The 27902-nt window shown below is 46.8% G+C and overlaps 1 protein-coding gene across 2 annotated transcripts in view; it reads left to right on the top strand.

Annotated features, from left to right (window-relative positions):
* The window catches only part of RGS14 (regulator of G protein signaling 14), a 277457-nt gene that overhangs the window by 98077 nt on the left and 151478 nt on the right, over positions 1-27902 (top strand). For both annotated transcript variants that reach the window (XM_075344512.1, XM_075344513.1), the window contains 2 exons: positions 16645-16809; positions 21326-21455. In XM_075344512.1, coding sequence (XP_075200627.1) covers positions 16645-16809; positions 21326-21455 — 295 coding nt within the window. The remainder of the gene's footprint in view (positions 1-16644; positions 16810-21325; positions 21456-27902) is intronic.

Here is a 27902-nt window from a genome sequence, read left to right on the forward strand (position 1 = left end):
AGAGTCTCCACCCACTCACCTTGTACTCAATATTACATTTTTTCATCAGACCAGAAACATCACTGCAATACACTAGAACACCGTTTTGAGAACAGTGTGGAGGAATTCCTTTTGAAATTCTATTCTTTAAGAAGTCTATGGAGTCAGTGATTGTGAAAAAACTGTACATGATGGAATGTTTTTCAATATTTTTACTGAGTTCAGTAATCAAAGGTATATAAAAGTCAAAAGAAGTGGCCCTTGTTTTGAGCAAATATATCCACCAAAAGTCTCTAAAGCCATTAATATACACCAGGATTTAATGTACAGTGGCATGCAAGAGGTTAGGCACCCCTGGTCAAAATTACTGTTATTGTGAGCAGTTAAACAAGTTGAAGATGAAATGATCTCTAAAACTCATACAGTTATGATTACACATTCCCTTTGTATTTTTTTATCTTCATTATGTTCATTTTTAAACTAACAAAAAAGGATAATGGTCCGAGCTATGCTTGTTGATATAGCTAATCTGTATGTTTTGATCTAGCTGTACTGTGTGATGATGTAGCTTAGCTATGTGTGTTCTGATTTGCAAAGTTGTTCATATGTAAGTAGTAGAGCTGTATGTATGCACTGATGAGCAAAAGGGTAACAATGTTTTGAATTTCTAACTTTCCAGGAGAGCTTTTAGTGCGAGACTACCTTCATTTTATAGGCAATCATCCTTGCTATCTCATGGATACATTTGAGTTGCAAATATTTAGCAATAGAGATGAGAGAACCCATGGAAGTTTGGGTCCGCCGGGTTCGGACAGACTTTAAATAAAAGTTTGATTTAGGACCTGCCATTGTCCTGCTGAAACACTATGTCATCCTTTTCATACCCATAGCACTCGAGAATACAAAGTAACTCGTCTTGTAGGATACTCATATTTAGCTTAGCGTTGAGACCACCATCGATCCTGGTCAAGTATCCAAAAACCCCATATTATCAGGCTTCCTCCACCAAGCGTAACCATTCCTTCAATTTCTCGCTCTGTTAGCCCCTTTTTCCTTTGTTTTGTTTTTCTCCAGACCCATTTGAACCCATCATAGCCTAGCCTATTGACTTTCATCTCATTGCTCCAATTTCTAATCTTTTTCTGTTTACTTTTTATACTTTTTTACAAACTTGAGCTGACACTTCTTATTGTGATATTGATGTTGAGGCTTCTTCACCTTTTTTCGGGCATCCATTCCAGTCTTTTTTGTTTCCTCCTTAACACTGTGCTTGCATAGATGTCTGTGATCTCACTATTGTGGGAAGCATGCAAGCTACCTCCACTGCCATATCTGTTGCATCAAAACTGATAGCCCTTGTGATGTGCCAACTTGTTGATATCAATATTTTTTCTGGATGTCCACCTCCTGGCTTTTGAATGGATGGGTGGACTTCATGTAGTTTTCTTCCAATTATCATTGTAGTCACATGATTTAATTTGACAACTTTCTTGGCCAAGAGATGAGCCTGGATGATGCTGTTTCTCTTTTCTTGTGAAATCTTCTTCATGGCTGCTCCTTGATTTGAACCAATGACCTTTCATTCGGGAATCAACCTAATAATTCACTGAACTATTAGGGAATTTGAGAATATGATGTAATTTGTAGTATACAGGTAAAACCACCATGAGCAAAATTGTAACAATGCAGTGACATGACAAGAATCTGCATAATTAATCATTTGCTAAATATATGGAAGTTAAAATTATGTATGAGGTGGCCAAGATGATTGTCTAGAAAAGGAAGTAGTCTCATGCTCTGAAGCTGTAGTGAAAGGCGAGATATGGACAGTGAAATTCAAAAGTTCAAAACATTTTTACTAGTGATTGGCGAACACTAAAATATTCAGATTCAGATTATTTGTCTCAGATATTTTACACTATTTATGTATTCATCACAAATAACGAATCTAATGCAAGTCAATGGAAAATGCTAATAGTTTTCCGGGTGAAATGGATGTAAAAGTGTTGAAATTGAATGGGGACAGCATGGAGAAGATGCCTGGAAGGATCTCTGAAACAAAGATTGCTTCTGGGAACAATGATGTCAAAGTATTACGCCACTTTGATGTGTGGTCCCTTACCTATTTGCAATAACCAATATTCAGCCCCCAGCTATGTGCTTTATCTTGGTTGGTTATCAAAAATAGAGAGTACCCCCATGACTTTTTTTGCCTTAAATTAATGAAATATATAATTAAAAAAACAACGTGTTCTCCTACCTATTTTTGATAACCAGAGCAGATAACGTAGAGAGCTGGGAACTGCTATTCTCAGGCTGGAAAGGTCCATGGTTATTGGCCCTACCCAGTCTAAAAATATCAGCCCACAGCTGTCCCAAATTGTGGCGCATTACCCCGCTCATCCCAACTGCCCTGGAGCAGTGGCAATCAGGATAATATATGGGGTTGATGTCAGCATTGATTTGTCAAAAAGCACAGCTCACAGCTGTGGATGAAATAGAATAAATCCAGGACCGAGGTCTGCTTCTAATTTTCTTTTTTAAAACTTCATTTTAATAAAGATGATGAAAAATGACACATAACTAAAATCTTACTCATTTTAGACCCTAAGAATAGCAGGTCCTTGATCATATGATTAAGGACCTGATATTCTTAGGGTCCGAAACACATACGATTTTAATTATATGTGATTTTTAATCATTTTTACTAAAATGGAGGATTTTTGTAAATTTCAAGCAGACTTTGGTGCTGGATTTTTTCTATTTCATCCACAATTAATCTACTGTCACAGTCTATCCTGGATTCTTTTTCAACTCAGGTGCTGCACAGCTCTGATCTGCTGAAATGCTGCTTTTCTCTTACAGCCAACACTCTGCCAGCAGTAAGAGGAAGTGAGTCATGACAGCTACAGAAGTTATCACATGACCCTGTGCTACCATGGTAACCATTGGCTCAATGTGATCATGTGACGCCATGGCCTATCAGGTCGTCACAGGTTATTGTGCAATAATAATAATAATAATAATCTTTATTTCTATAGCGCCAACATATTCCGCAGCGCTTTACAATTCAGGAGGAACATATACATATCATATACATAAACATATACAAACAAGTAACAATTATAGAGGATACAATATTTAAAAGGAAAAATGGCAACCCTGCTCGTGAGAGCTTACAATCTACAATGAGATGGGGGAGGGGCAAGGTACAAGTGTTTATTTAAAATGACAATCCAGCCAGCTCATGGGGGATAGATGATGGCTTCCTGGACCAGTTGGCCAGAGCCTTGAGATGCATTTGGGTGCCATGGAGTTTGACGTGGGGTTATGTTCTGAGAAGTTGTAGAGGGATTAGGTGAAATTAGTTTGGCTAGGGAGTGTGATAGGCCACCCTAAAAAGATGCGTTTTTAGGGAGCGTCTGAAGCTGAGTAAGTTGTGATTTGTCCTAACTTCTTGGGGTAGAGCGTTCCAGAGGTTTGGTGCAGCTCGGAAGAAGTCTTGGATTCGGGAGTGGGAGGTTCGAATTAGTGTGGATGTTAGTCGAAAGTAATTTGCAGAGCGTAGAGAACGTGTGGGATGATAGACAGAGAGGAGGGTGGAGATGTAGGAGGGTGCTGCACTGTGGAGAGCTTTGTGGGTGAGAACAAGCAGTTTGAATTGGATCCTGTGATATATGGGCAGCCAGTGCAATGACTGGCACAGAGCAGAGGCATCCGAGTAGCGGTTGGCCAGATAGGTGACCCTGGCTGCTGCATTAAGGATGGACTGTAGAGGGGAGAGTCTAGTTAGGGGAAGACCAATTAATAGAGAGTTACAGTAGTCAAGGCGAGAGTGGATCAGGGCCACGGGGAGGGTATTTGTTGTTTCCATTGTGAGAAAGGGGCGGATTCTAGCGATGTTCTTGAGGTGCAAGCGGCAGGTGCGGGCAAGAGATTGTATGTGGGAGGTGAAGGAGAGATCAGTGTCAAGTATAACCCCCAGGCAGCGGGCTTGCGGCCTAGGACTTATCGTTGTGCCACACACAGAGAGGGAGATGTCAGGTTTAGGAAGGTTGGGAGATGGAGGGAAAAGCAGAAGTTCAGTTTTGGAAAGGTTAAGTTTCAGATAGAGAGCAGACATGGTGTTGCAAACTGCAGTCAGGCAGTCACTTGTGTTCTGTAGTACAGCGGGGGTGAGCTCAGGGGATGAGGTGTATAGCTGTGTGTCATCAGCATAAAGATGGTACTGAAAGCCAAATCTGCTGATGGTCATTCCAATTGGGGCAGTGTAGAGGGAGAACAGAAGAGGGCCAAGGACTGAACCTTGAGGGACCCCAACAGTGAGAGGGAGAGGAGAAGATGTGGAGCCAGCAAATGATACACTGAACGAGCGGCCAGAAAGATAGGAAGAGAACCAGGAAAGAACAGTGTTCTTTAGGCCAATAGAATGGAGCAAAGAGAGAAGGAGATGGTGGTCAACAGTGTCGAAGGCTGCAGAAAGGTCAAGAAGAATAAGCAGAGAGTGGTCACCGTTACGTTTTGCTGTCAATAGGTCATTGGTCACTTTGGCAAGGGCAGTTTCTGTTGAGTGTAAAGGGCGAAAGCCAGACTGTAAAGGATCTAGAAGAGAGTGAGAGGAGAGGTATCGGGTGAGATGAGAGTAGACCAGGCGCTCCAAGAGTTTAGAGATGAAGGAGAGATTGGAGACTGGTCTGTAGTTGCTTGTGCAGGACGGATCAAGGGAAGGTTTTTTTAATAATGGAGTAATAATAGAGTGTTTGAGGGAGGAAGGGAAGATACCAGAAGAGAGAGAGAGATTGAAGATTTTAGTTAGGTGAGTGGTGACAACCGGAGAGAGTGTCTGGAGTAGGCGTGAGGGGATGGGATCAGTAGAGCAAGTGGTTGGACGAGAAGAAGAGAGGAGCCTGAGACTTCCTCCTCTGTGACTGGGTCAAATGTGGAAAGTGAGCTGGATGGGATATGGCGAGGGATGGGATTCACAAAGCATGGTGACTGGGAGCTGATCTCTTGGCGTATGTTTTCTATTTTCTCTGTGAAATACGAGGCCAGGTCATCAGCATGAAGGTCTGTGATAGGGGTCTGTGCTTTGGGACTGAGGAGGGAGTGAAAGGTGTCAAAGAGCTTTTTTGGATCGTTGGCTAGTGAGGAGATAAGGGTGGTGAAGTAGGTCTGTTTGGCGAGGTGAAGGGAAGAGTTGTAGGTCCTTAACATGAACTTGTAGTGGATGAAATTTTCTGGTGTGCGGGATTTCCTCCATAGGCGCTCGGCACTCCTAGAGCATCGCTGGAGAAATCGAGTTTGTGATGTGAGCCAAGGTTGTTTTACTCGGTGTTTGGAGGTTCTGAGGGTGAGGTTTGCTACTTGGTCCAGGGTGCTTCTGAGTGTGTCATTGTAGTGCTTTACAGCCAGATTAGGGCATGAAAGTGAGGAGATAGGGGATAGTGATAAGTGTAGAGAGTCTGTAAGTGTTTGAGAGTCAATGGCCTGTAGGTTTCTGAATGTGTGATAGGTGTGCAATCTGCCCTTATGTGCAATATCCACCTCCTCCTTGGTTACGGGTCCCTAACCAAATGGTGTTGCCAAAGACCAGCTAATCAAAATCCTAATAACACTCTGCACCACACCCACCAGACACACCAGTGGACGGCCTGAGTGGAATAGGGTCGCCTACTTGGGGGGTTGGTTAAGGCGAGGTCAGGAGTGTCAGGAGGGAGTCTGAGAAAGGGAGAGTGTAGTGTTGGAGGTGAAAATGAGAGGAGGTCAGGAGCTGGGCTCCGTGAAGAACTAGGTAGCAGACGTTCGTCTGGGCCTGGTAGGAGCTGGACCAGGTCGCAGGGGATTGTGACAAGGGGCACGGCATTGTCATGGAGGACAGCCGGCGACCTTGTACCATCACCAGGCTGGGACCAGGGCACGATGGGGTACGTGGACCCTAGGTCAGGGAGTAGCTTCAGACAACCTGACAATTTACCCGATGATCTCTCTCTCTCATCTTTCTCTCTCTTTCTCTCTTATCTCTTTCTCTCTCATTATCTCTCTCTCATCTCTCTCTCTCTCATCTCTCTCTCTCATCTCTCTATCTCTCTCTCATCTCTTTCTCTCATGTTTCTCTCTCATCTTTGTAGCTGAATAATCTGATTCTGGTTTCTCTACTGCAATACAAAGGTGAAGATTACCAAATATTCCTATGTTTTTCATTACAGGCAGTGGCTCAATGGGTAGAGCTGCTGCCTAAGGAGAATTAGTTCATGAGTTTGAGTCCCGGCAAATAATTGAATTTAATTTTAATAATTATTATTTATTTAAATTTAATTTAATTATGCACTGAGGGGAGGAGCCGGACATCAGCTGTGAGCCGCGGGACACACCTCTAAAATCGTGGCAGTTCACGGAATGAGGCTGCATTGAGCACTCGCTCACAGACGTCGCCGAGTGTGGATTACGCTGGACCTGGATATTTGGGGGCTTAATAAAGTGGTGAAAGAGGGACTTTTTGGTGTTTTATTTCAAATAAAGGATTTTTCGGTGTGTGTTTATTAACTTTACTTACAGATTAGTGATGGCGTGTCATAGACACTGCCATTATTAATCTTGGATTTAGCAACAGCGATGCGCTGCCATTAACTCCTTATATTACCCTGATGGCCACCACATCATGGCAATCAGGAAGGCCCGGTGACACGCTGGGACTGTCGCATCTAATGGATGCGACATTCTCGGGGGAGAAGCGGGCTGATATTCTCGGCTGCGAGAGGGGGGCCTTAACCATGGCCCTTGCCCTCCCCAGCCTGAGAATACCAGCCCGCTGCTGTGTGCTTACCTCGACTGGGTATCATTTGGGGGGGGGACCGCACGTCGTTGTTTTACATTATTTGTTTATTTATTTTACTACACGATATAGACCCGCACACCGGTGGCTGTGGTTGGTTGCAGTAAGATAGCTGTCACTCAGCATGGGGGCATGTCTGACTGCATCCAATCATAGGCACCGGTGGGCGGGGGAAGCAGGGAATACGAGATTGATTAATGTGCGACCGGCATTTTCAAAACCAGGATAACCCGCCACAGTGTGACAGCCGTGCAGCGCCGCGCCCGTGATCGGTGAGTAAGAAAGAGAGAGGGAGAGACCGACTGACCATAATGGCCACTGCCTTATATACCCCCTATGACGCCGTGCGGTGAAGCCAATCACAGTAACACCACAACAAAGATGGCTGCGGCGTTACTGTGAGGAACACAGAAACTATTTGAGGTTCTTCTGGTATCGCGACAACGACCCCGATAAAGAAATTGCAGAGTACCGGATGAGGGTACACATCTTCGCGAACAGTCCTTCCCCAGCAGTCGCTATCTATGGCCTCAGAAATTCCGCCAAAGAGGGTGAAGAAAAGTATGGGTCAGATGTCAGATCCTTCGTAGAAAAAGACTTCTATGTAGACGACTGCCTGAAGTCCACACCAACAACTGAGGCTGCAATCAGTCTGCTAAAAAGGGCTCAAGAAATGCTTGCTCTGCCTAACCTGAGGTTACATAAAATTGCCTCCAACAGTCAAGAATTGATGGAAGACTTTCCCTCTCAAGACTTGGAACGCCTGCCTGGATCAACAGACTCAGGTGGGATGTAATGGACAGACTAGGGGGAAGCCCCTCACCAAGCAGGACCCCCAGAACCCTGAAACCCTTTAACCCCTATACAGGGATTTGAAATTACACAGGGCACTGGAGATTTCTACCTGTAGAAGGCTGCAGTCCGATGAGAGTAGTCGTCAGGCAGGGTCAAACCAGGAATAGCAGAACAGGGACAGAATCGGCAGGCGAGGACGTAAACAGAAAACGTAGCAGTGGTCAGATCCAGGTCGGGCAGCGAGGTACAAAAGCAGCAGGCAGAAGGTTAGTCAAAAAACACGCAGAAATCAGCACACAGGAATCAAAATACAAACAGCACATGAGCCAGGAGTACAGAACTATCTCTGGCAGTGGTCATGTGACAGGAGGGGGAATAAGAAGGGTGTGGTGTCTTCCCATTGGCTGTAGCTGAACGCTGACAACTTCAGCTGGAAGACACATGCCACCCACAATCAGCCAGCGGTACTGCAGATCCCAAGATAACCCAGTCCAGTGGATGATCGGAGCCTGCGCCCACCGGTGCTGCTGGCATCGACTCCTCTCCCATCACCAGCACCATCCACGGCAGGAACATGGCGTCGTCTGGCGATCGGAGCAGAAGTCGCTGGAGCAGACTCCGGCAGTGACGTAACAAGACTATTCCAAGGATCTAATGGACTTAGACCTAAGCATTGACTCCCTTCCTATGAAGCGGAGCCTAGGATTGCTTTGGGATTTGAATACGGAAGCCTTCACCTTTCAGATCAACAGAGACGAGAAACCCTTCACGCGCAGAGGAGTTCTTTCTTTTGTGAGTAGCTTGTACGACCCATTGGGATTCGTGGCTCCAGTAACCATCCAAGGCAAGATGATGCTAAGGGACTTCACCCAAGAGACATCTGATTGGGATGACTCACTTCCAGCAGAAAAAGCAGATCTGTGGACTGAGTGGAGGAAGTCTTTCAAAGCCTTGACCGACCTTCGTGTAAAACGACCGTATGCTCCTGTGCCATCCACGGAAGTCAAAACACAAAAACTTTGTGCCCTCTGTGATGCATCAGTCAAAGCGATCGCAGCAGTAGCGTACCTCAAAACCACAGATGAGAATGAACAGAGCCATATCGGTTTCGTTATGAGCCGGGCAAAACTGGCGCCACTCCATGAACACACGATACCCAGACTTGAGCTCTGCGCTGCCGTCCTCACGGTTGAATTGGCCGAACTTATCTCAGATGGGATGAGTCTGGAGATCAAAGACATCGAATTTTATACAGACAGCAAAGTGGTACTTGGGTATATCTGCAATGAATTGCGACGCTTCTATGTCTACGTCAGCAACCGGGTACTAAGGATAAGAATATCCACTTGCGTTAGTCAATGGCACTACGTGTCTACCCATCACAATCCTGCAGACCACGCGACTAGATCCGTTGCACCAAGTCATCTGAGAGACACTACATGGTTCACAGGTCCTGCCTTCTTGCACCGTTCGATGCCTGACATCAGAGAGTCCGATACATTTGAGCTAGTGGACCCAGATGACGATGAAGAACTTCGTCCTCAAGTGTCTGTTCTACATACAGTGACCTCAAGTACTCACCTCAAATCTCATCGATTCAGCAGGTTCTCAACTTGGAAGTCACTCGTTCGAGCCATCGCTTTTCTACTTCATGTAGTTGTTTCCTACAAGATAACACTACCTACAAGTCAGGGACCTTGTAGAGGATGGCATTACTGCAAGCATGCATTCACCGCTTCTAATCTGGAAAGAGCTAAGATCATAATACTCCGCATTATACAAAATGTAGCCAATGTCTTTTGGGACAGATGGAAAAGGCAGTACCTCTCCACTCTGCAAACCAGGACAAAGTAGCAGAAAGACCACCCAAACCTCAAACCTGGCGATGTTGTACTTGTGAAAGACAGTCAAGCACATCGGAATGAGTGGCCACTCGGCCTAGTCACCAAACCTTTTCCCAGCAAGGATGGGAAAGTACGTAAGGTAGAGGTCAGAGTGTGCAAGCTTGGGGAGAACAAACTGTTCCTCAGGCCTGTAACCGAACTTGTATTACTGATTTCCCCAAAAGAACCAAATAATGGCATCCGTTGACGCCAAGCGGGGAGTGTTCTGCCTCATGGCAGCCTGCTAATAGTCATTCATTGCAATTTCTGTTACAACCCCTAGTTGTAACAGAACCCTGGTCGTTGTTATTCTTTTGAATTGCTGAGTTTCCCTTTAAACTAAATGTATTCTGGGTAAGGAATGCCTCACTGAGCTGAGAAGAAGCCTGCAGCCATTTTCTCTTTGGATTTGTCAGGAAAGGACATGCCGACTTACCTCTCTGTACATTCACCCCTGCCTAGTGTAATCCGGTGAGCAAATCAAATTACATGTGTTAGTGAAAGAATCTTAGATGGAAGAGTTAGTAAATGCACTGTACATTGTAATTCTACACCTTTAGTGTCATCCCTGCCTTGTTTGTATAGATAAGATTTCTAGGTATTGCAGATGCAGTGACCTTTCACCTAAATTCTCATAAGAACTGTGTCTCATGCACTGTTATTGTCGCGGGCGGAAAAGGGGACGCTGCGCTCTCCCACTGCTCGGGTCCGGCTGCTGCTGCTGCTCGGCGGTGGCTCGAGCGGTGGGCCGGATCCCGGGGACTCGAGCGGCGTTCCTCGCCCGTGAGTGAAAAGGGGTAGGGATTGATTGGATGGTGGATTTGAGTATTGTCCATGACGCCACCCACGGTTGTGGTGATATTGGTGACACCACCGCTGCTCTGGACGGGGATCCCGGGAGCGGTGACAGGGAGCAGCTTTGTTGTTAGTTCTCCCCTCCGTGGGTAGGGGGTTGGTTGTCCCGGGGCCCGGTGATGGGGGAAGGGATGGATGGCAGGCGGGTTACGGAGCCTGGTGAGGTGCAGGGTCGCAGGGGCAGCGCTGTGCCGCACGGCACGGTGGTACTCACTCAGCCAATTATGAAGACACTGTTCTCGGTAAAACACACGGCTGGATGGACGGGTCCCACTGACGGCTGCGGTGGTTTCTGCTCCCGGCAGGTTGATGGTGACTGCCTTTCCCTGCACCTATGTACGGTAGATGGTTACGATGGGTTCCCACCGGTAACCCGCTCCCCAGCTTGGATATGGGCTGGAGGAGCCCCTTTTTGCCCGCAGGCTCTGGCCCTGGAAAACAGTTGCCTTGGCGGTGGCGGTGTCTCCCTCTCACGGTTGGGCTGTTGCCTTTTGTCGGGACTTGGCTGCTGGGGAACCCAGGAGGTTCCCTTCGCTGACGGATTCGACAAATTCACGGCGACTCCTAGCCTTGTCAGGGTCCGTAAACCCCTGCCAGATGGTGCTGACTTCTCTTTGTGTACCGGTCCGGTACCGCCGGGCCACCGCCCGTCCACGGTCCTTACGGTAGACTCCCATCGGCCACTCCTGCAGACGGTCACCACCGTCTGCCAACCTTGCTGATCCGTCCGGGCCACACACCCGGACCAACTTCTGTCTGCTCCACTACCACTTTCCTTCCTCTCACTTCAAACTCTAAACTGATCTGTCTACTTTTCCCGCCTCCAGGACTGTGAACTCCTCGGTGGGCGGGGCCAACCGCCTGGCCCACCCCCCTGGTGTGGACATCAGCCCCTGGAGGAAGGCAACAAGGGTTTTGTGTTTGACTTCGGTGTGCCTGACCGGGAGTGTGGGGTGTGTTGTGTTGTTCTCTGTGGCCCCTGGCTTGTCCAGGGCGCCACATTATGCTATGTTAACTCTGTATTAACACTGTACTGACTGTAATCATTTTCTTGTTATAGTTTTTACCCGTATAAAACAGTATCTTGGATATTCCGTATTCCGTATACCGTATTCAACTGCATCTTGGATATACCGTATTCACCTGTATCTTGGATATTCCTATACTCACTGTATATTCCACGTACTGCAATCAAGTTCACGTTACCAGCTAATAAATCAAGGCTACTGAATTCCAGTCTGTTTATTTGAAATATGAACGAGTGTTTAGCTGTATGCCGGAGATTCACAGCGTTACGTGAAAGAAGGCAGAACAGTGGCAAATACATTCGCTCATCCCTATTAAATTCCTATATATTCACATATATGTCACTTCCTATCCTGCTAGTTAAAATTTCCAGCTATTAGACTGCCTTACATGTTTCGCCATAACTGGCTTCATCAGGGACTTAGGCTATAATGAGCTGAGAGTAGGACAGTTGGAGCTTATAATGACTTGTTTATCTATTCATCATTAGTCAGAGATAGTACAAAATTGGTCGTTGGACCACCAATTACTTGCCTGCATAACAGACATTCTGTCAGCTGTACACTTTCTGGTTCCGGGTCATGCGCTACATCATCTGTGCAGTTCGCATGACTTAGAAAAATATCAGAATCTGCCAATCAACAGCGCAAGCCTCAATATTTAGTCTCTACGGGTTTCTTGTGAATTTTGAACCTGCAATTTAACGTATTAGTTAAATATGGTTGATAGAATGCGATTAGGGTAGTCGTATTGGTTAGAGCTGATTCAAATTTTTATAGCCAATATCTTCTCCTTTTTCCCATTTTTGAACAACAAAGTCCAGATAATGAGTAATGGCATAAATTCCTCATATACATAGATCTTAATGCTGATAGATTTTGCCTATTAATCCTGGTTATATATATACTAGAAGGTGGCCCGATTCTACGCATCAGGTATTCTAGAATTTACGTATTGTGTAGTTAATGTATGTTTTTTGTTATATATATAGATGTTGTTGTGCGTAGTTGCCAAGTGTTTGTGTAGGGCGCTGTAAATGTTCTGGGTGTTGTCTGGGTGGGGGGTGGTGAGAGCGGTGTTGATTGTGTGTTGCGTTGTGTGTGTTGCGTTGTTTGTGGAGCGCTGTGTGTCTGTAGCGTTGTGTGTGTGTGGTGCTGTGTGTGTTGCGCGGTTTGTGTGGGTGTGGAGTGCGTGTGTGTGTTTTGGGGGAGGTATGTTTTGTGCAATGTGTGTGTTGTACAGTATGAGCGTATATTTGTGTGTGTCGCGGTGTTTGTGTGTTGGGTGTTGTGTGTGTGCGGCGTTGTCTGTGTGTGTGGGTGTCTGTGTAGGGCGGTGTTTGTGGTTCCCAGTGTGTGTGTGGTGTGTTGTGCGGTGCGTGTGTGGCGGTGTGTGTGTTTTGGGGGGAGGTGTGCACCCCACATCATGCTCCATCCCCCATGCTGCGCACCCCCCATCGTGCTCCATCCCCCATGCTGCGCACCCCCATCGTGCTCCATCCCCTATGCTGCGCACCCCCATCCTGCTCCATCCCCCATGCTGCGCACCCCCCATCGTGCTCCATCCCACATGCTGCGCACCCCCATCGTGCTCCATCCCCCATGCTGCGCACCCCCCATCGTGCTCCATCCCCCATGCTGCGCACCCCCCATCGTGCTCCATCCCCCATGCTGCGCACCCCCAATCGTGTTTCATCCCCCCATTCTGGGCACCCCCCATCGTGCTCCATCCCCCACGCTGCACCCCCCATCGTGCTCCATCCCCCACGCTGCACCCCCTCATCGTGCTGCACTCCCCATCGCGCTCCATCCCCCATGCTACGCACCCCCATCGTGCTCCATCCCCCATGCTACGCACCCCCCATCGTGCTCCATCCCCCATGCTGCGCACCCCTTATCGTGCTCTAGCCCCCATGCTGCACCCCCCATCGTGCTCCATCCCCCATGCTGTGCACCCCCCATCGTGTTTCATCCCCCCATTCTGGGCACCCTCCATCGTGGTCCAACCCCCATGCTGCACCCCCCATCGTGCTCCATCCCCCATGCTGCACTCCCTATCGTGCTTCATCCCCCATGCTGCGAACCCCTCAGAGAGGAGTATAATGGGAGGAGTATAATGGGAGGAGTATAATGGGAGGAGTATAATGGGAGGAGTAGTCCTGGGGGGTGGTGTACAGGTGCCCAACGTGTGTGGGGGGCGTGGCCAAATGGGCATCATGTGAGGGGGCGTGGCCGAATGTGCATCATGTGAGGGGGCGTGGCCGAATGTGCATCGTGTGAGGGGGCGTTGCCGAATGTGCATCGTGTGAGGGGGCGTGGCCTAGCGGGCGTCGTGTGCGGGGGGCGTGGCCTAGCGGGCATCGCGTGCGGGGGACGGGCCTGGCCAAATGGTTAATCCATGCGGCGGGCGGGGCCAGGCCGAGCTGAGCGGCTAATCAGTGTGGGGGAGCGGGGCCAGGCCGAGCCCAGCGGCCAATCCGACGGTTGTCACTGTAAGGACACAATTTTGGAGCAAGACAGACAGACAGACAGAATAAGGCAATTATATATATAGATGTGATGCTCCTAATGCGCGTTCTATGAGCATGGCTGAGCACCCTATGTTAAAGTATGGTGGCCAGGTTTAGATATATGTAGGAAAATGTTATTCCTATTGCGCATAGTGACTGAGTGTAGGGGCAATGCACATTAAGGATATGTATGTTGGAGATTAAGTATTGAGGCATGCACAGGAAAATGACGGACACTTGTATCGAGTATTAGTAGAACACACTGGTTAAGTCCGGGCACATGCGCATTGAAGAAATGCCTGTGGTGACTAAGTATTGAGGCATGCGCTGTTCATCAACAGACGCTGATATGCTTCTAAGCCCAGGAGAGTGTGCATTGAGGAGATGCCTGTGGAGACTACTGAGGCATGTGCTGTTGAATGGCAGATGCTGATATTTTTCTAAGTCTTGTGACATGCGCACTGGACAGATGAAGTAGCGCATGACCTGGAACTAGGAAGTGTGCGGCTGACAGACCGTGTGTTATGCAGGCAAGTAATTGCTATTACTATTGGACATATGGTGTGATGATTTTCTCTTACGGCCAATGGGAATTCTTTCTATATGAGTGATGGGATTGAGGACCCATGGCCCCCTTAGTTTATTTGATTGATTGATGATGGTCCAATGACCGATTTTGTACTAAATCTGACTAATGATGAAAGAGATTGGATGACCTCTAATGACATCATAACCAAGTCTTTACAAGCTCCAACTGTCCTACTGTCGGCTCATTGTCCCTGATGAAGCCAGTTATGGCGAAACATGTCGGGCAGTCTAATAACTGGAAATTTTAACTAGCAGGTATAGGGATAGGAAGTGACAAATATATGTAAATATATGGGAATTAAATTATCAGTTTGTCCCCAGCCAGCTAATACCTTGTATTAAATACGGATGCATACTATTATAGCCTATCCCTTTCTGTCATTTTTAATGATAGTCATTTAATTTATGAATTAAAAGCTAGATTTTACTGACCTATAGTTAGTTTACCTCTAATTGCTGTTGGGCAAATCGTGCTTATATTAATTTAACCCTACGTTAATGGGGGAATGTTTGAGGGTTTTAGTGGTTAACAAATAAACACAGACACCAAAATAATCCTTTATTTGAAATAAAATACAAAAAACCCCACCCTCTTCTTCCAGTTTATTAAGCCCAAACACTCAATTCCGACGTAATCCACACAAAGTCCCACAACGATTCCGGCTCTGCTACATACTGATGTCACAATGTACAGGCACATAACATGACCCCCCGCTGTGGCTTCAGACACAGACTGACAGAGCCACAGCTATGAGCGGTGTTGTCACTCAGTTTATCTGCAGTCACAGCTGGTGGTTCCCACGGTACCCCACCCGTGACTGCAGGTAAACTGACAGCAGGTGACCTCATTGAACTCAGTGACCTCACCTCAGGTGACCTCATTCAGTTCAATGAGACCTACATATCGTGGCAGAAAACTATATATTTTTTTTGCCAACAGATGCAGATATGGTGCTGAAACGTATACACTGTATTCTTGCACCAATACTTATCCTCCTGGCAAAAAAAGCTTTGAAATTTGATGCGGTTTTCATGAGATATTGATGCTTTTATTTGCCTGGAGATGCAAATTAGGTGCAGGAATTTGGTGTATAAATTTCAGCACCAAATCTGCATCTCTTGGCTAAAAATGCAAAAAACGATTTTGGCTCGGTTTCGGTGTGGTTTTCTGCCAGGAGATGCAAATGTGGTCCAAAAATTTGGTGCAAACATATCAGCACCAAATTTGCATCTCCTGGCAAAAATCCGCATTTAAACGGAGTCAAAACCATTTTTGTGGTGAAATTTATACACCATATTCCTGTACCAAATCTGCATCTCCTGGCAAAAAAAATCGCATCAATACCGCATCAAAACTGCATCAAAACCGTATTGCGTTTTGATGCGTTTATTTGCCAGAAGATTTTGTGCAGGAATACAATGTATATATTTCAGCAACAAATCTGGATCTCTTAAACTCAGTTCACCTGAGGTGAGGTCACTAAGTTCAATCAGTTTACCTGAGGTGAGTTTTCTTGGTAGGGTACTGTGGGAACCTACACAAACTCGGTGACATCACTGCTACTTAAATTTTTATGCCAGGAGTGGCATAAGGTTAACCAAAAGCAGAGTGAAAGACTGGTGGAAAGCATGGCAAGACGCATGAAAGCGGTGATTAAAAATCATGGTTATTCCACAAAATTTTGATTTCTGAACTCTTCCTGAGTTAAAACATTAGTATTGTTGTTTCTAAATAATTATGAACTTGTTTTCTTTGCATTATTTGAGGTGTGAAAGCACTGTGCATTGTTTTGACCATTTCTCATTTTCAGAAAATAAATACAAAATGTATCGCTTGGAAATTCGGAGACATGTGGTCAGTAGTTTATAGACTAAAACAGAAATTTACATTTTACTCAAAAATATACCTATAAAGAGAAAAATCAGAAAAACTGGTAACTTTGCAATGGTCTCTTAATTTTTGCCAGAGCTGTGTATATATTTGCCTAAAATATAAAGTAAATATGTTATCTTAAACTTCATGCCCTATAGAGATTTTCCAATCTTCAATTTACTTAATTGTTCACAATAACAGTAATGTTGAACAGGGGTGCTTAAACTTTTGTATTTCACTGTATGTCCTTTGAAATTTAAGAACAAAGAAACATTTACATGCTCTGGATTTTTTTTTTCAACAGATCTTCAATTTAATGAAGTTTGACAGCTATGCTCGCTTTGTTAAGTCTCCCTTGTATCAAGAGTGCATGTTATCAGAGGTGGAAGGACGTCCTTTGCCAAATGTTAACTTCTCACCAACTAGCCCCACCATAGGCTGTGCTGCTATAACCTCCGGGGCGATAAAGGTAATCTCATTTAAAAGCTTTATAACCTTACACTCTTCAACATTAAAATTGTAACACCAAGAAAAAAAATTGTAGAATTACGGAAATCACATATTAATTATATGTTACTGTTATGCAAATTATATGTTAATTATGATAATGATATGGAATGTTAATTATATGCAAATGATAAAAAATGGATGCAAGCTGTTCAAAATAACTTAATTTATTCAGTATCAAGTTTGAGTGCCATGAGCATAAATACTAGCACTTGGCATGCTCTCATTCAGGGTATTAATTGTCTGCTGAATATTTTGCAATGTTGAATGTATTTGTGCACGTCAATCATCAAGATCCACTGCTGGCAGCTCCATTTTCAATTTTCAATCAATGATGTTTGAGTTGAGAAACAAGTCTGGAGATGCTGCAGGTCATGGACTGGAGATGTCATGTTGTAAAACAGCTCCTGGGCCACTTTGGAGAAATGTAGGTGCCATTGGTTCTACCTTAAAATCAATATAATGCCAAGCTGCTACAGTGCCTTTAATAAAGACAAAATGGATCTGGCTACCATAAATTATGCTACCCCAAGCCATAATCCTGGATGCAGCACTGGTATTTTGTTTCCTTGTGAAGGCCTTGTCATTTGTCATATGTTATCCACCTAAGCAATGAGTCCTGCTTTTGTCTTGATAGACATAGATTAGTCTGTGGATGACGTGAGCAATGCTATGAAGGTGCCTTCACAAGGTAATGTGCCATATAATTTTTCATTGTAAAAAGGCTGCATTTCGCCCAGTGAAAAAGAAAAACCCTTTACTTACTGCTGATGTCTAAACTGATTAGAGCCATTTTGTTCATTTCTTCTCCATGTTGTCAAACCTTCATGTCTACGTCCTAATGCATAGATTGCTAAGATTGGCGCACCGATCACTGTGCCCCTGAAAATGAAAAGATCAGAAATATTTGGACAGTGACACAAGTTTTGGCATTTTAGCTGTTTACCAAAACATATTTAAGATAGTTATATAATCAATATGGGCTTAAAGGGCAGACTCCTTAGTTTGAGGGTATTAGCATGCTTGTTGGATTACAGGTTTAGGAATTACAGCTCTTTCATATGTAGCTGGCTCTTTTTCAAGGGAACAAAAGAACTGGACAATTATCTCAGAAGCTCTTTAATGGGTTGTATGAGCTATTCCCTAATCTATCATCAGTTAAGCAAATAAAAGGTCTGGAGCTGATTCCAGGTGTGGCATTTGCATTTGGAGCTGTTTATGTGAACCCTCAGCAGGGTAGAGAGAAGTGCCTGTGTGCGGGAGCACAATGGAGGCCTCTGTGTTCATCACATAGGATGCGTCATCCACACAGAGCTGGGAGGAAGACGGCAATTGAAGGAAGAGAGGAGGCACTGGACTGAAACCAGCAACACCCATTAGCCCAGCCCGCCCCGCTGGTGAGCATAATTAAGAGTATAATACAGGTTAATAATTATGTGACTGAAGACAGAAGCAGCTGGATGATATCTGAAGTGTACAGAACTTTACTTTCTGCTCAGATTTAATAAAATTCAGCAAGGTTGATTGGATGACACTTCACCATACAGATGGACAGTGACCCAAAACATTGTGAAAACAACTCAAGAGTTTTTTAAAGTAAACAAGTGGAATATTCTGCAATCGTTGAGTCAGTCTCCAGATCTCAACCCCATTGAGCATGTTTTTCACATGTTTAACACAAAACTGAAGGCAGACAGCTCACAAACAAGTAACAAAGGCCTGGTAAGGCATCATTTATAAAGAAGGAAGCCCAGTGTTTGGTGACATCCATGGCCTTCCAAACTTCAGACAGTCGTCGCCTGCAAATAATTCTCTACAAAGAATTAAAAATGAGCATTTTATTTATGGTAAAGTAACTTTGTCCAATTACTTTTAAGTCCCTGAAATGATGAGACTTTGTAAAAAAATGTTTGCAATTCCCAAATGTTTCACAGGATATTTTTGTTCAATCCACTTCACTTAAAGTGTAACCGTTGTTTAAAATGTTATTTGATAAATCAATAGTACACATGAAAATAAGCAACTTTGCAATTTATCTCATCAGAGAAATTTGCTTTCTGTCTCTGCCAGAACTGATAAGTCATTATCAACATTTTCAGTTATGAGGTAAAATCTGTAATCAGTGAAGACTTTCCCATTACTGAGATAGGAGATGAGAGCTGCTAATGATGAGATTCTATCTAGATAGAAGAGGGAGGAGGAGGGAGGAGCTCTGCCTACAGCTCCTGCCTCTAACTCCTCCCTCTGCCTCTAACTCCTCCCTCCTCCGGTCTACATAGACTGTCATCAGTAACAGTTCTCATCTCCTCTCTCGGTAATGGGAAAGTCTTAACTAATTACAGATTTTACCTCAGAATTGAGAATTTTGATAATCACTGCTCAAATTTGTCAGAGAAAGAAGCAAATTTGTCTGAATATCTATAAATTAAAAAGTTGCTTATTTTCATGTGTATTAGTGACTTGTGAAATAAAAATTAAAATGACAGATACACTTTAAATCTGAAAGTTTACACTTCAATTGCATCCCAGTTGTTTCATTTTCAATCAAAAGAAAACAGTGGGATGAAGAGCTGAAATCATGACGATTCAGTCACTGTCCAAATATTTCTTGGCCTAACTATACATATATATATATATATATATATTAGTGGGGAAAACAAGTATTTGATACACTGCCAGATTTGCAAGTTTTCTCACCTACAAGGAGTGGAGAGGTCTGTCATTTTTATCGTAGGTACACTTCAACTGTGATAGACAGAATAGAAAGTCAAAACTCCCGAAAATCACATTGTATGATTTTAAATAATTAATTTGAATTTTATGTCATAAAATAAATATTTGATACAATAGAAAACAGAACTTAATATATGGTACAGAAACCTTTGTTTGCAATTACAGAGGTCAGATGTTTCCTGTAGATCTTGACCAAGTTTGCACACATTGCAGCAGAGATTTTGGCCCACTCCTCCATACAGATTTTCTCCAGATCTTTCAGATTTCAGGCCTGTCACTGGGCATCATTGAGTTTCAGCTCCCTCCAAAGATTTTCCATTGGGTTCAGGTTTGGAGACAGGCTAGATCACTCCAGGACCTTGAAATGCTTCTTACAGAGCCGCTCCTTAGTTGCTCTGGCTGTGTGTCTCAGGTCATTTTCATGCTGGAAGATCTAGTCATGACCCATTTCCAATGCTCTTTCAGAAGGAAGAAGGTTGTTAGCTAAAAGCTCTTAATACATGACCCCATCCATCCCCCCTTCAACACGGTGACAGTCGTCCTATCCCTTTTGCAGAAAAACACCCCCAAAGTATGATGTTTCCACCCCAATGCTTCACGGTTGGGATGGTGTTCTTGCAGTTGTACTCATCCTTCTTCTTCCTAGAAACAGGGCAAGTGGCGTTGATACCAAAAAGTTCTATTTTGGTTTCATCTGACCACATAACCATCTCCCATGCCTCCTCTTGATCATACAGATGGTCAATGGCAAATTTCAAACGAGCTTGGACATGTGCTGTCGTGAGCAGGAGGGCCCTGCAGGATTTTAATCTATGATGGCGTAGTGTGTAACTAACTGTATTCTTTGACACTGTTGTCCCAGCTCTCTTCAGGTCATTGACCAGGTCCTCCCATGTAATTCTGGGCTAATTCTTGACCTTTCTCAGAATCATCCTCACCCCACGAGGTGACATTTTGCATGGAGCCCCAAACCAAGTCAGATTGACAGTCATCTTGTGTTTCTTCCATTTTCTAATTATTGCACCAACAGTTGTTGCCTTCTCCCCAAGCTGCTTGCCTATTGTCTTATAACCCATCTTAGCCTTGTGAAGGTCTACAATTTTCTCCCTGCTGCCCTTAGAGAAGGTCTTTGGTCTTGGCCATGGTAGAGAGGTTGGAATGTGATTGACTGAGTGTGTGGACATGTGTCGTTCAAACAGGTGATGAGTGCAGAGTAGGAGTGCTTCTTAAAGAAAAAATAACAGACCAGTGAGAGCCAGAATTCTTGCTGTTTGGTAGGTGATCAAATACTTATTTCATGCAATAAAAAGCAACTGAATTATTTAAAAATCATACAACGTGATTTTCTGGATTTTTTGGGGGGATTCTAACTGGCACAGTTGAATTGTACATATGATAAAAATTGCAGACCTCTCCATTCTTTGTAGGTGGCAAAACTTGCAATATCGGCAGTGTATCAAGTACATATTTTCCCCACTGTATATAAGATTATTTCAGCCTAAGGACATTTTTTTTAACACATCCAATTGTGGCACTTATTATTACTACAATATGTGATTAGAAAACCCCTTTAATTTAAAGTAGTTATGAATTGTAAAGTGTTATGTAATGTAATGGAACTACAATATATGTGAGGATTAAAAATAATATCATTCACTTCAATATTATTACAAATTAAGATATTGTCTATGAGAGACAAACATATGTTTTGTTTTTACAATGAATCCTTTCTTTCTTATTTTAAGAAAAAGAATCTGAGACCTGGGAAGTCGTTGCCCCTTGGTGTTGAGGCGTCTGGATTAGATAATTTCAGAGATGGTTGCAGAGGAAATAATAGGTCCTTCAAAAGAAAAGAACACAGAGGAAATGTTAGAGGTGAAATTAATGTTCCTTTTATTTTCTACATAACTGTGATAGTAACATGATATTAGGACTTGCAAAAATGGGACACATTCATAAATGTATAGTTTTGATGTCTTTATTCCATCAATAATTTTGGCACAAACCCCAGAGTTGGGTCTAATTCTTAAATGGGGTATTCCGATCTCAAAGATGCTATCCCAATATGTAGTAGGTGTAATAATAGTCATTTTAGCAAATACCTCCAATTAGAAACGTATTATAGTTTTCCTAATTAGCTAGGTCTCTTGGCTCATGTGCAGGACATTGCAGCTTAGGTATCCATTGTTACAACCACTCATATAGTGACAGCAAGTTAGTTAGCAATGATGAAAGAGGGAGCTGTCTGCTGATGCTCCCACTTCCATAATTCGCCCTCTGAGATCTGATATCGCAGCACAGTGGGCACGATGTCATTACTACAGCACACCCACTTTGCCGACATATGTAGCAATGTCGAATGCTTGCCAAGGAGACCGGAGTGGTGGCTGAACGAGGAGAAGTGAGCATTTAATTATTTTTTTTAAATCAGTGAGTACACTGGTAGCCATCATACTATATGGCGGTCTATGAGGTGTGCATTATACTATATGAAGCACTAAGGGGTGCATTATGCTATATGGAGGACTAAGGGGGGCATTATACTATATGGAGGAGCATGAGATGTACATTATACTATATGGAGGACTATGGGATGCATTATACTATATGAAGGACCATGGGATGTGCATTATACTATATGGAGGACTATGAGGTGTGCATTATACTATATGGAGGACCATGTGGTGCATTTGTCGCGGGCGGGGAGGAGGGTGTCAGCACACCGCGCTCACCCCTTCTGCTCGGGTTCGGCAGCTGCTCCTGGTGGCTAGAGCTGTGGGCCGGATCCTGGGGTTTATCGAGCGACACTCCTCGCCCGTGAGTGAAAAGGGGGTGTTTGTTGGGTGTGGGGATTGTTATAGTTTGTGACGCCACCCACGGTTGTGGTGATTTCACCACCGCTGCTCTGTACGGGGGCTCCCAGGGATGGTGATGCGGAGCAGCCAGGTATTGTGTTGCCCCTCCGTGGGTAGGGGTTGGTGATCCCGGGGCCCGGTGATGGAGATGTGTGGTGCAGGGCCTGGTGGGCGCAGGGACGCGGGGGCAGCGCTGTGCCTTACGGCACTGTGGTACTCACTCAGCCTGAGACGTGGACACAGTTTGTACGGTAAACCAAACGGCTGGTAGGGCGGTCCCACAGACGGCTGCACCTGCACTCCCGGTAGGTGACGGTGATGTCCCTCTTCCTTGCACCTTTGTTTGACTTGTGGTAGCGGTGGATTCCCTCCGGTTACCCGCTCCCCGGCTGCAATCTGGGCCGGAGGAGCTCTACACTTTGCCCGCAGGCGCTGGCCCTGAGAAACTGGTGCCGTGGCGGTGGTGGTGTCTCTCCAATACGGGTTGGGCTGTTGCCTTCAATCGGGACTTGGTTGTTGGGGGATCTGCGTCCCCGTCACTGACGGATTTGGCAAATCTGGCGACTCCTAGCCTTGCCGGGGTCCGAGAGGCCCCTGCCCTGGTGCTGACTGTCCTTCGGAACACTGCTCCAGACCACCGGGCACACAGCCAACGGGGTCCTTCCAAGAACTTCCAAACTGTCCCCCTCCAGACAGTCACCGCCGTCGCTGACCTTGCTGATCTGGCCCTCCACAAAGCTGGACCCTTCAGGCTTTCTTTCTCTTCTGTCACTTCACTTGCTTTTCTCCTTTTTCCACTTTCCTGCTTTCACTTTCTTAACTCCTCTACTTAGCTCCTCACTCCTGCTCCTCCCTGAGCTGTCTCTGTTCTTTACTCCTTCATGTCCCTCACTGGACTGCCTGATTTCTCCCGCCTCCAGAGTTGTGAGCTCCTCGGTGGGCGGAGCCAACCGCCTGGCCCACCCCCTGGTGTGCATCATCAGACTCCTGGAGGAAGGCAACAAGGATTTGTAGGTTAGCTGTGATGTGCCTACCTGGAGTGTGGGGTGTGGTGGTGTGTGACCTGTGTCCCCTGGCTTGCCCAGGGCGACACATTCCCCCTTAGCAAAATGCAGACCGTCCGCGGGCTGCCGTCCTACACCGGTTTTATTTTTCTGAAAAAGGGGTAACAGGGTTAAGAAAACATAAATAACATTTTTAATCATAACTCTTCCCAAGACGGGAGGCACATTCTTTTAACGTTACAACGGTATACGGTCACGGTTTCCGCTCTCTCCCACCCAAGCAACCTGGCCCTGATGCTGCCCCTAAAACCCAGGCAGCACCCCTTGACCCACAGTCCAGCACAAGTTACCCAAGCGGGATCTGTCCTTCCCCTCCAGAGGGTGGCCACCGGTTCCTTTGGCGGCTGGGCCCTAGCCTGCTCTGCTGAGGGCCCTCCCTCCAACCTGTCTCTCCGGAGACGGTATTGCGGAAACGGTAACGGTAACCAACATATTTACAAGCCACTTAACGTTTGTGGTGCCCTGCAAGTTCACGGGCTTGTCCATGGATAGATCCCATGCAAATAAACTTTAAACGGTCCCCACGGGGACAACGGTGCCGGCTCCTGCCGGTTCAATCACAAGCAAATCAGATGAAAAACTCGGTAATTTTCATTTTCCTTATCATTCTTTTGCAAACTTTCAAACAAACTTAAACTCACTGGTGGTCCCAACGGGGACTGTTGCTACGGGCACCCACGGCCCTACTCCGGTCCTCCAGGCTCCAGTGCTCCTTCCAAGGGAGGGGGCGCGGCGTTTGCTAGGGCCTCTGGGCTGCCCTTTAATCTAGCGTCCAGCGCAAACCACCCTCGCTCCCCAAAGAACCGAGTGTACTGGACAATATCACCCGGCATCAGATTACGGCCAGGATGCTCCTCGGGCAGGTGGGCATTCACATCCCGCCGGGCTACAAAAACTTCGGCCTCCAGGCCCGGCTCGTAGATGAACCCGTAGCCCCGGCGGACATCAAACCGCCTCACCTGCCCCACGTACAACGGTCCTCGGGCACGGGAGGTCGCCCGCCGGAGGTGCTCCTTCTCCCGGATCGCTCTGGCCACCAGTTCAGCCTTTTTCCGCTCCCTCTCCTCGATCTCCAGGCCCAGCGGTACCGGCTCCCTACCCCATTTCGGCGCTGCTGCCAGCGCCGGCGCACGGGTCGGGCCCCGCGGGACATCCAAAACGTTACCCACTGTCAGGAAGGTGGGCGGCGTATCTCGCGGTGTCATGGCCTTGGGCGCTGCCTTGCAGCAACAACCCGGCGCCACCTCAGCCGAGGTGTGGGGGATGGGCATAGGGGCTTTCCGCTGCCGGGCCTTCGGCTCGGAATGGGTTATCGGCTCCGGCTCGGGAAGTTTTTCAAGGGATGCCTCCGGTTCTACTTTCGGCGTCTTCCACGGTAACACCTCCGGTGTGCCGCGGGCTCCGGTTACAGGTCGGCCCGCCTGGGCGGGGACGCTGGGTACTGCTACCGGTTGCGGTGGTAGCAGGCCTAGTGGCGGGGTCACGGCCTCCGGGACGGGTGGCGAGGGAGGCAACGGGGGGAGAGGGCTTGGACCGGGCCCCACAGCCGCGATGACCGGCCCTGCAAGGGCATCGGGACGTGGGTCACTCACCCTCCCTTTCTCCGCCTCCTCCTCGCGTCTCCGCACGGTGGCTACAACATCCGCCATGTCGGCCTCCCACTCCTCCATGAGGAGCTGCATCCTGACCTGCAGCCTTTGATAGAGCTGCGCGGTTCGGACCTCCACCCACGCCGCGGTTCCAGGCGCGGGGGCTACGGTGTCGCGGGACGGCATCCACATGATGGCTTCTCTGGTTGCTTCCAGGAACGGTATTCTTGCAAGGTCCTGGCGTCCCTGCTTTTATAGCCGCAGCTACATGCGTCCAGCCGCCATCGCGTCCCCCTTAGCTCTTTCCGGCCCCTCCTCTCTCGGGGCGGGGTTTTGGCCTTCGCGCCTCTACTGCTCGAGAAGACGCTCGAGCGGGAACTTTTCGCGCCAAAGATGGCGGCTTCTGAAATTTTCCTGCCGGATACCTCCGGCGGTAACAAGGCGCACCTCTACCAGACGGCAGAGCGGTAAGATCCTGTTCGTGACGCCAAGTTGTCGCGGGCGGGGAGGAGGGTGTCAGCACACCGCGCTCACCCCTTCTGCTCGGGTCCGGCAGCTGCTCCTGGTGGCTCGAGCTGTGGGCCGGATCCCGGGGTTTCTCGAGCGACACTCCTCGCCCGTGAGTGAAAAGGGGGTGTTTGTTGGGTGTGGGGATTGTTATAGTTCGTGACGCCACCCACGGTTGTGGTGATTTCACCACCGCTGCTCTGTACGGGGGCTCCCGGGGATGGTGATGCGGAGCAGCCAGGTATTGTGTTGCCCCTCCGTGGGTAGGGGTTGGTGATCCCGGGGCCCGGTGATGGAGATGTGTGGTGCAGGGCCTGGTGGGCGCAGGGACGCGGGGGCAGCGCTGTGCCTTACGGCACTGTGGTACTCACTCAGCCTGAGACGTGGACACAGTTTGTACGGTAAACCAAACGGCTGGTAGGACGGTCCCACAGACGGCTGCACCTGCACTCCCGGTAGGTGACGGTGATGTCCCTCTTCCTTGCACCTTTGTTTGACTTGTGGTAGCGGTGGATTCCCTCCGGTTACCCGCTCCCCGGCTGCAATCTGGGCCGGAGGAGCTCTACACTTTGCCCGCAGGCGCTGGCCCTGAGAAACTGGTGCCGTGGCGGTGGCGGTGTCTCTCCAATACGGGTTGGGCTGTTGCCTTCAATCGGGACTTGGTTGTTGGGGGATCTGCGTCCCTGTCACTGATGGATTTGGCAAATCTGGCGACTCCTAGCCTTGCCGGGGTCCGAGAGGCCCCTGCCCTGGTGCTGACTGTCCTTCGGAACACTGCTCCAGACCACCGGGCACACAGCCAACGGGGTCCTTCCAGGAACTTCCAAACTGTCCCCCTCCAGACAGTCACCGCCGTCGCTGACCTTGCTGATCTGGCCCTCCACAAAGCTGGACCCTTCAGGCTTTCTTTCTCTTCTGTCACTTCACTTGCTTTTCTCCTTTTTCCACTTTCCTGCTTTCACTTTCTTAACTCCTCTACTTAGCTCCTCACTCCTGCTCCTCCCTGAGCTGTCTCTGTTCTTTACTCCTTCATGTCCCTCACTGGACTGCCTGATTTCTCCCGCCTCCAGAGTTGTGAGCTCCTCGGTGGGCGGAGCCAACCGCCTGGCCCACCCCCTGGTGTGCATCATCAGACTCCTGGAGGAAGGCAACAAGGATTTGTAGGTTAGCTGTGATGTGCCTACCTGGAGTGTGGGGTGTGGTGGTGTGTGACCTGTGTCCCCTGGCTTGCCCAGGGCGACACACATTATACTATATGAAGGACCATAGGATGTGCATTATACTATATGGAGGACTATGAGGTGTGCATTATACTATATGAAGGACCATTGGATGTGCATTATACTATTGTATATGGAGGACTATGAGATGTGCATTATTCTATATAAAAGACCATGAAATGTGCAATATACTATTTGGAGGACTATGGGGTGTGCATTTTGCTATATGGAGGACTATGTGGTTCATAATATGATATGGAGGACTATGTGGTTCTTTATTTTCTATCTGGAGGACTAGAGGGAGCCCATTATACTATATGGAGAACTAAGGTGGGTGCTTTTTACTGTATGGAGGACTACCGTGGGTGCATTATACTATCTAGACAACTATTTGAGATCCATTACTCTATATGTAGAACTATAGGGGATGCATTATATCATATGGAGGACTGTGTGTGGCCCATTATGCTATATGAGGGAATATGTGGGGCTCATTATACTATGTGGAAAAACCTTGAAATCAGCAAACCAACAAAACACCATACACACAGTCTGCCGTCTGCCCTCTCCAACGTGCCAGATGCCATCTAATGTGAGCATTTGACCAATTAAGTTGGTAATGACGACGAACTGCAGTCAGGTGGAGACCCCGATGAGAATGTCAAGCAGCAGATGAGCTTCCCTGAGATGGTTTCTGACAGTTTGTGTAGAAATTCTATGGTTTTGCACACAGATTTTTGCCGCCGCTGTCTGGGTGAGTGCTATAAGACAATCTTAAAGGTGAAGATGATGGATGTTTCGGTCCTGGGCTGATGCGGCTACACATGGTCCATGGTTGTGAGGCCGGCTGCATGTACTGCCAAATCTCTGAAACTCCTTTGGAGATGGCTTATGGTAGAGAAATGAATATTCAAATCGCCCTGGTGACATTCCTAAAGTCAGCATGTAAATTACACGCTCCCTCAAAACTTGTGACTAGAGTTGAGCGCGGTTCGTGGTTCGAGGTTCTCCAGTTCTAGGCTCGAGTGATTTTGGGGCCTGTTCTAGATCGAACTAGAACTCGAGCTTTTTGCAAAAGCTCGATAGT

The sequence above is a fragment of the Anomaloglossus baeobatrachus genome, chromosome 4 (genome assembly GCF_048569485.1).
Source record: "Anomaloglossus baeobatrachus isolate aAnoBae1 chromosome 4, aAnoBae1.hap1, whole genome shotgun sequence".
In the NCBI taxonomy this organism is placed as follows: Eukaryota; Metazoa; Chordata; class Amphibia; order Anura; family Aromobatidae; genus Anomaloglossus; species Anomaloglossus baeobatrachus.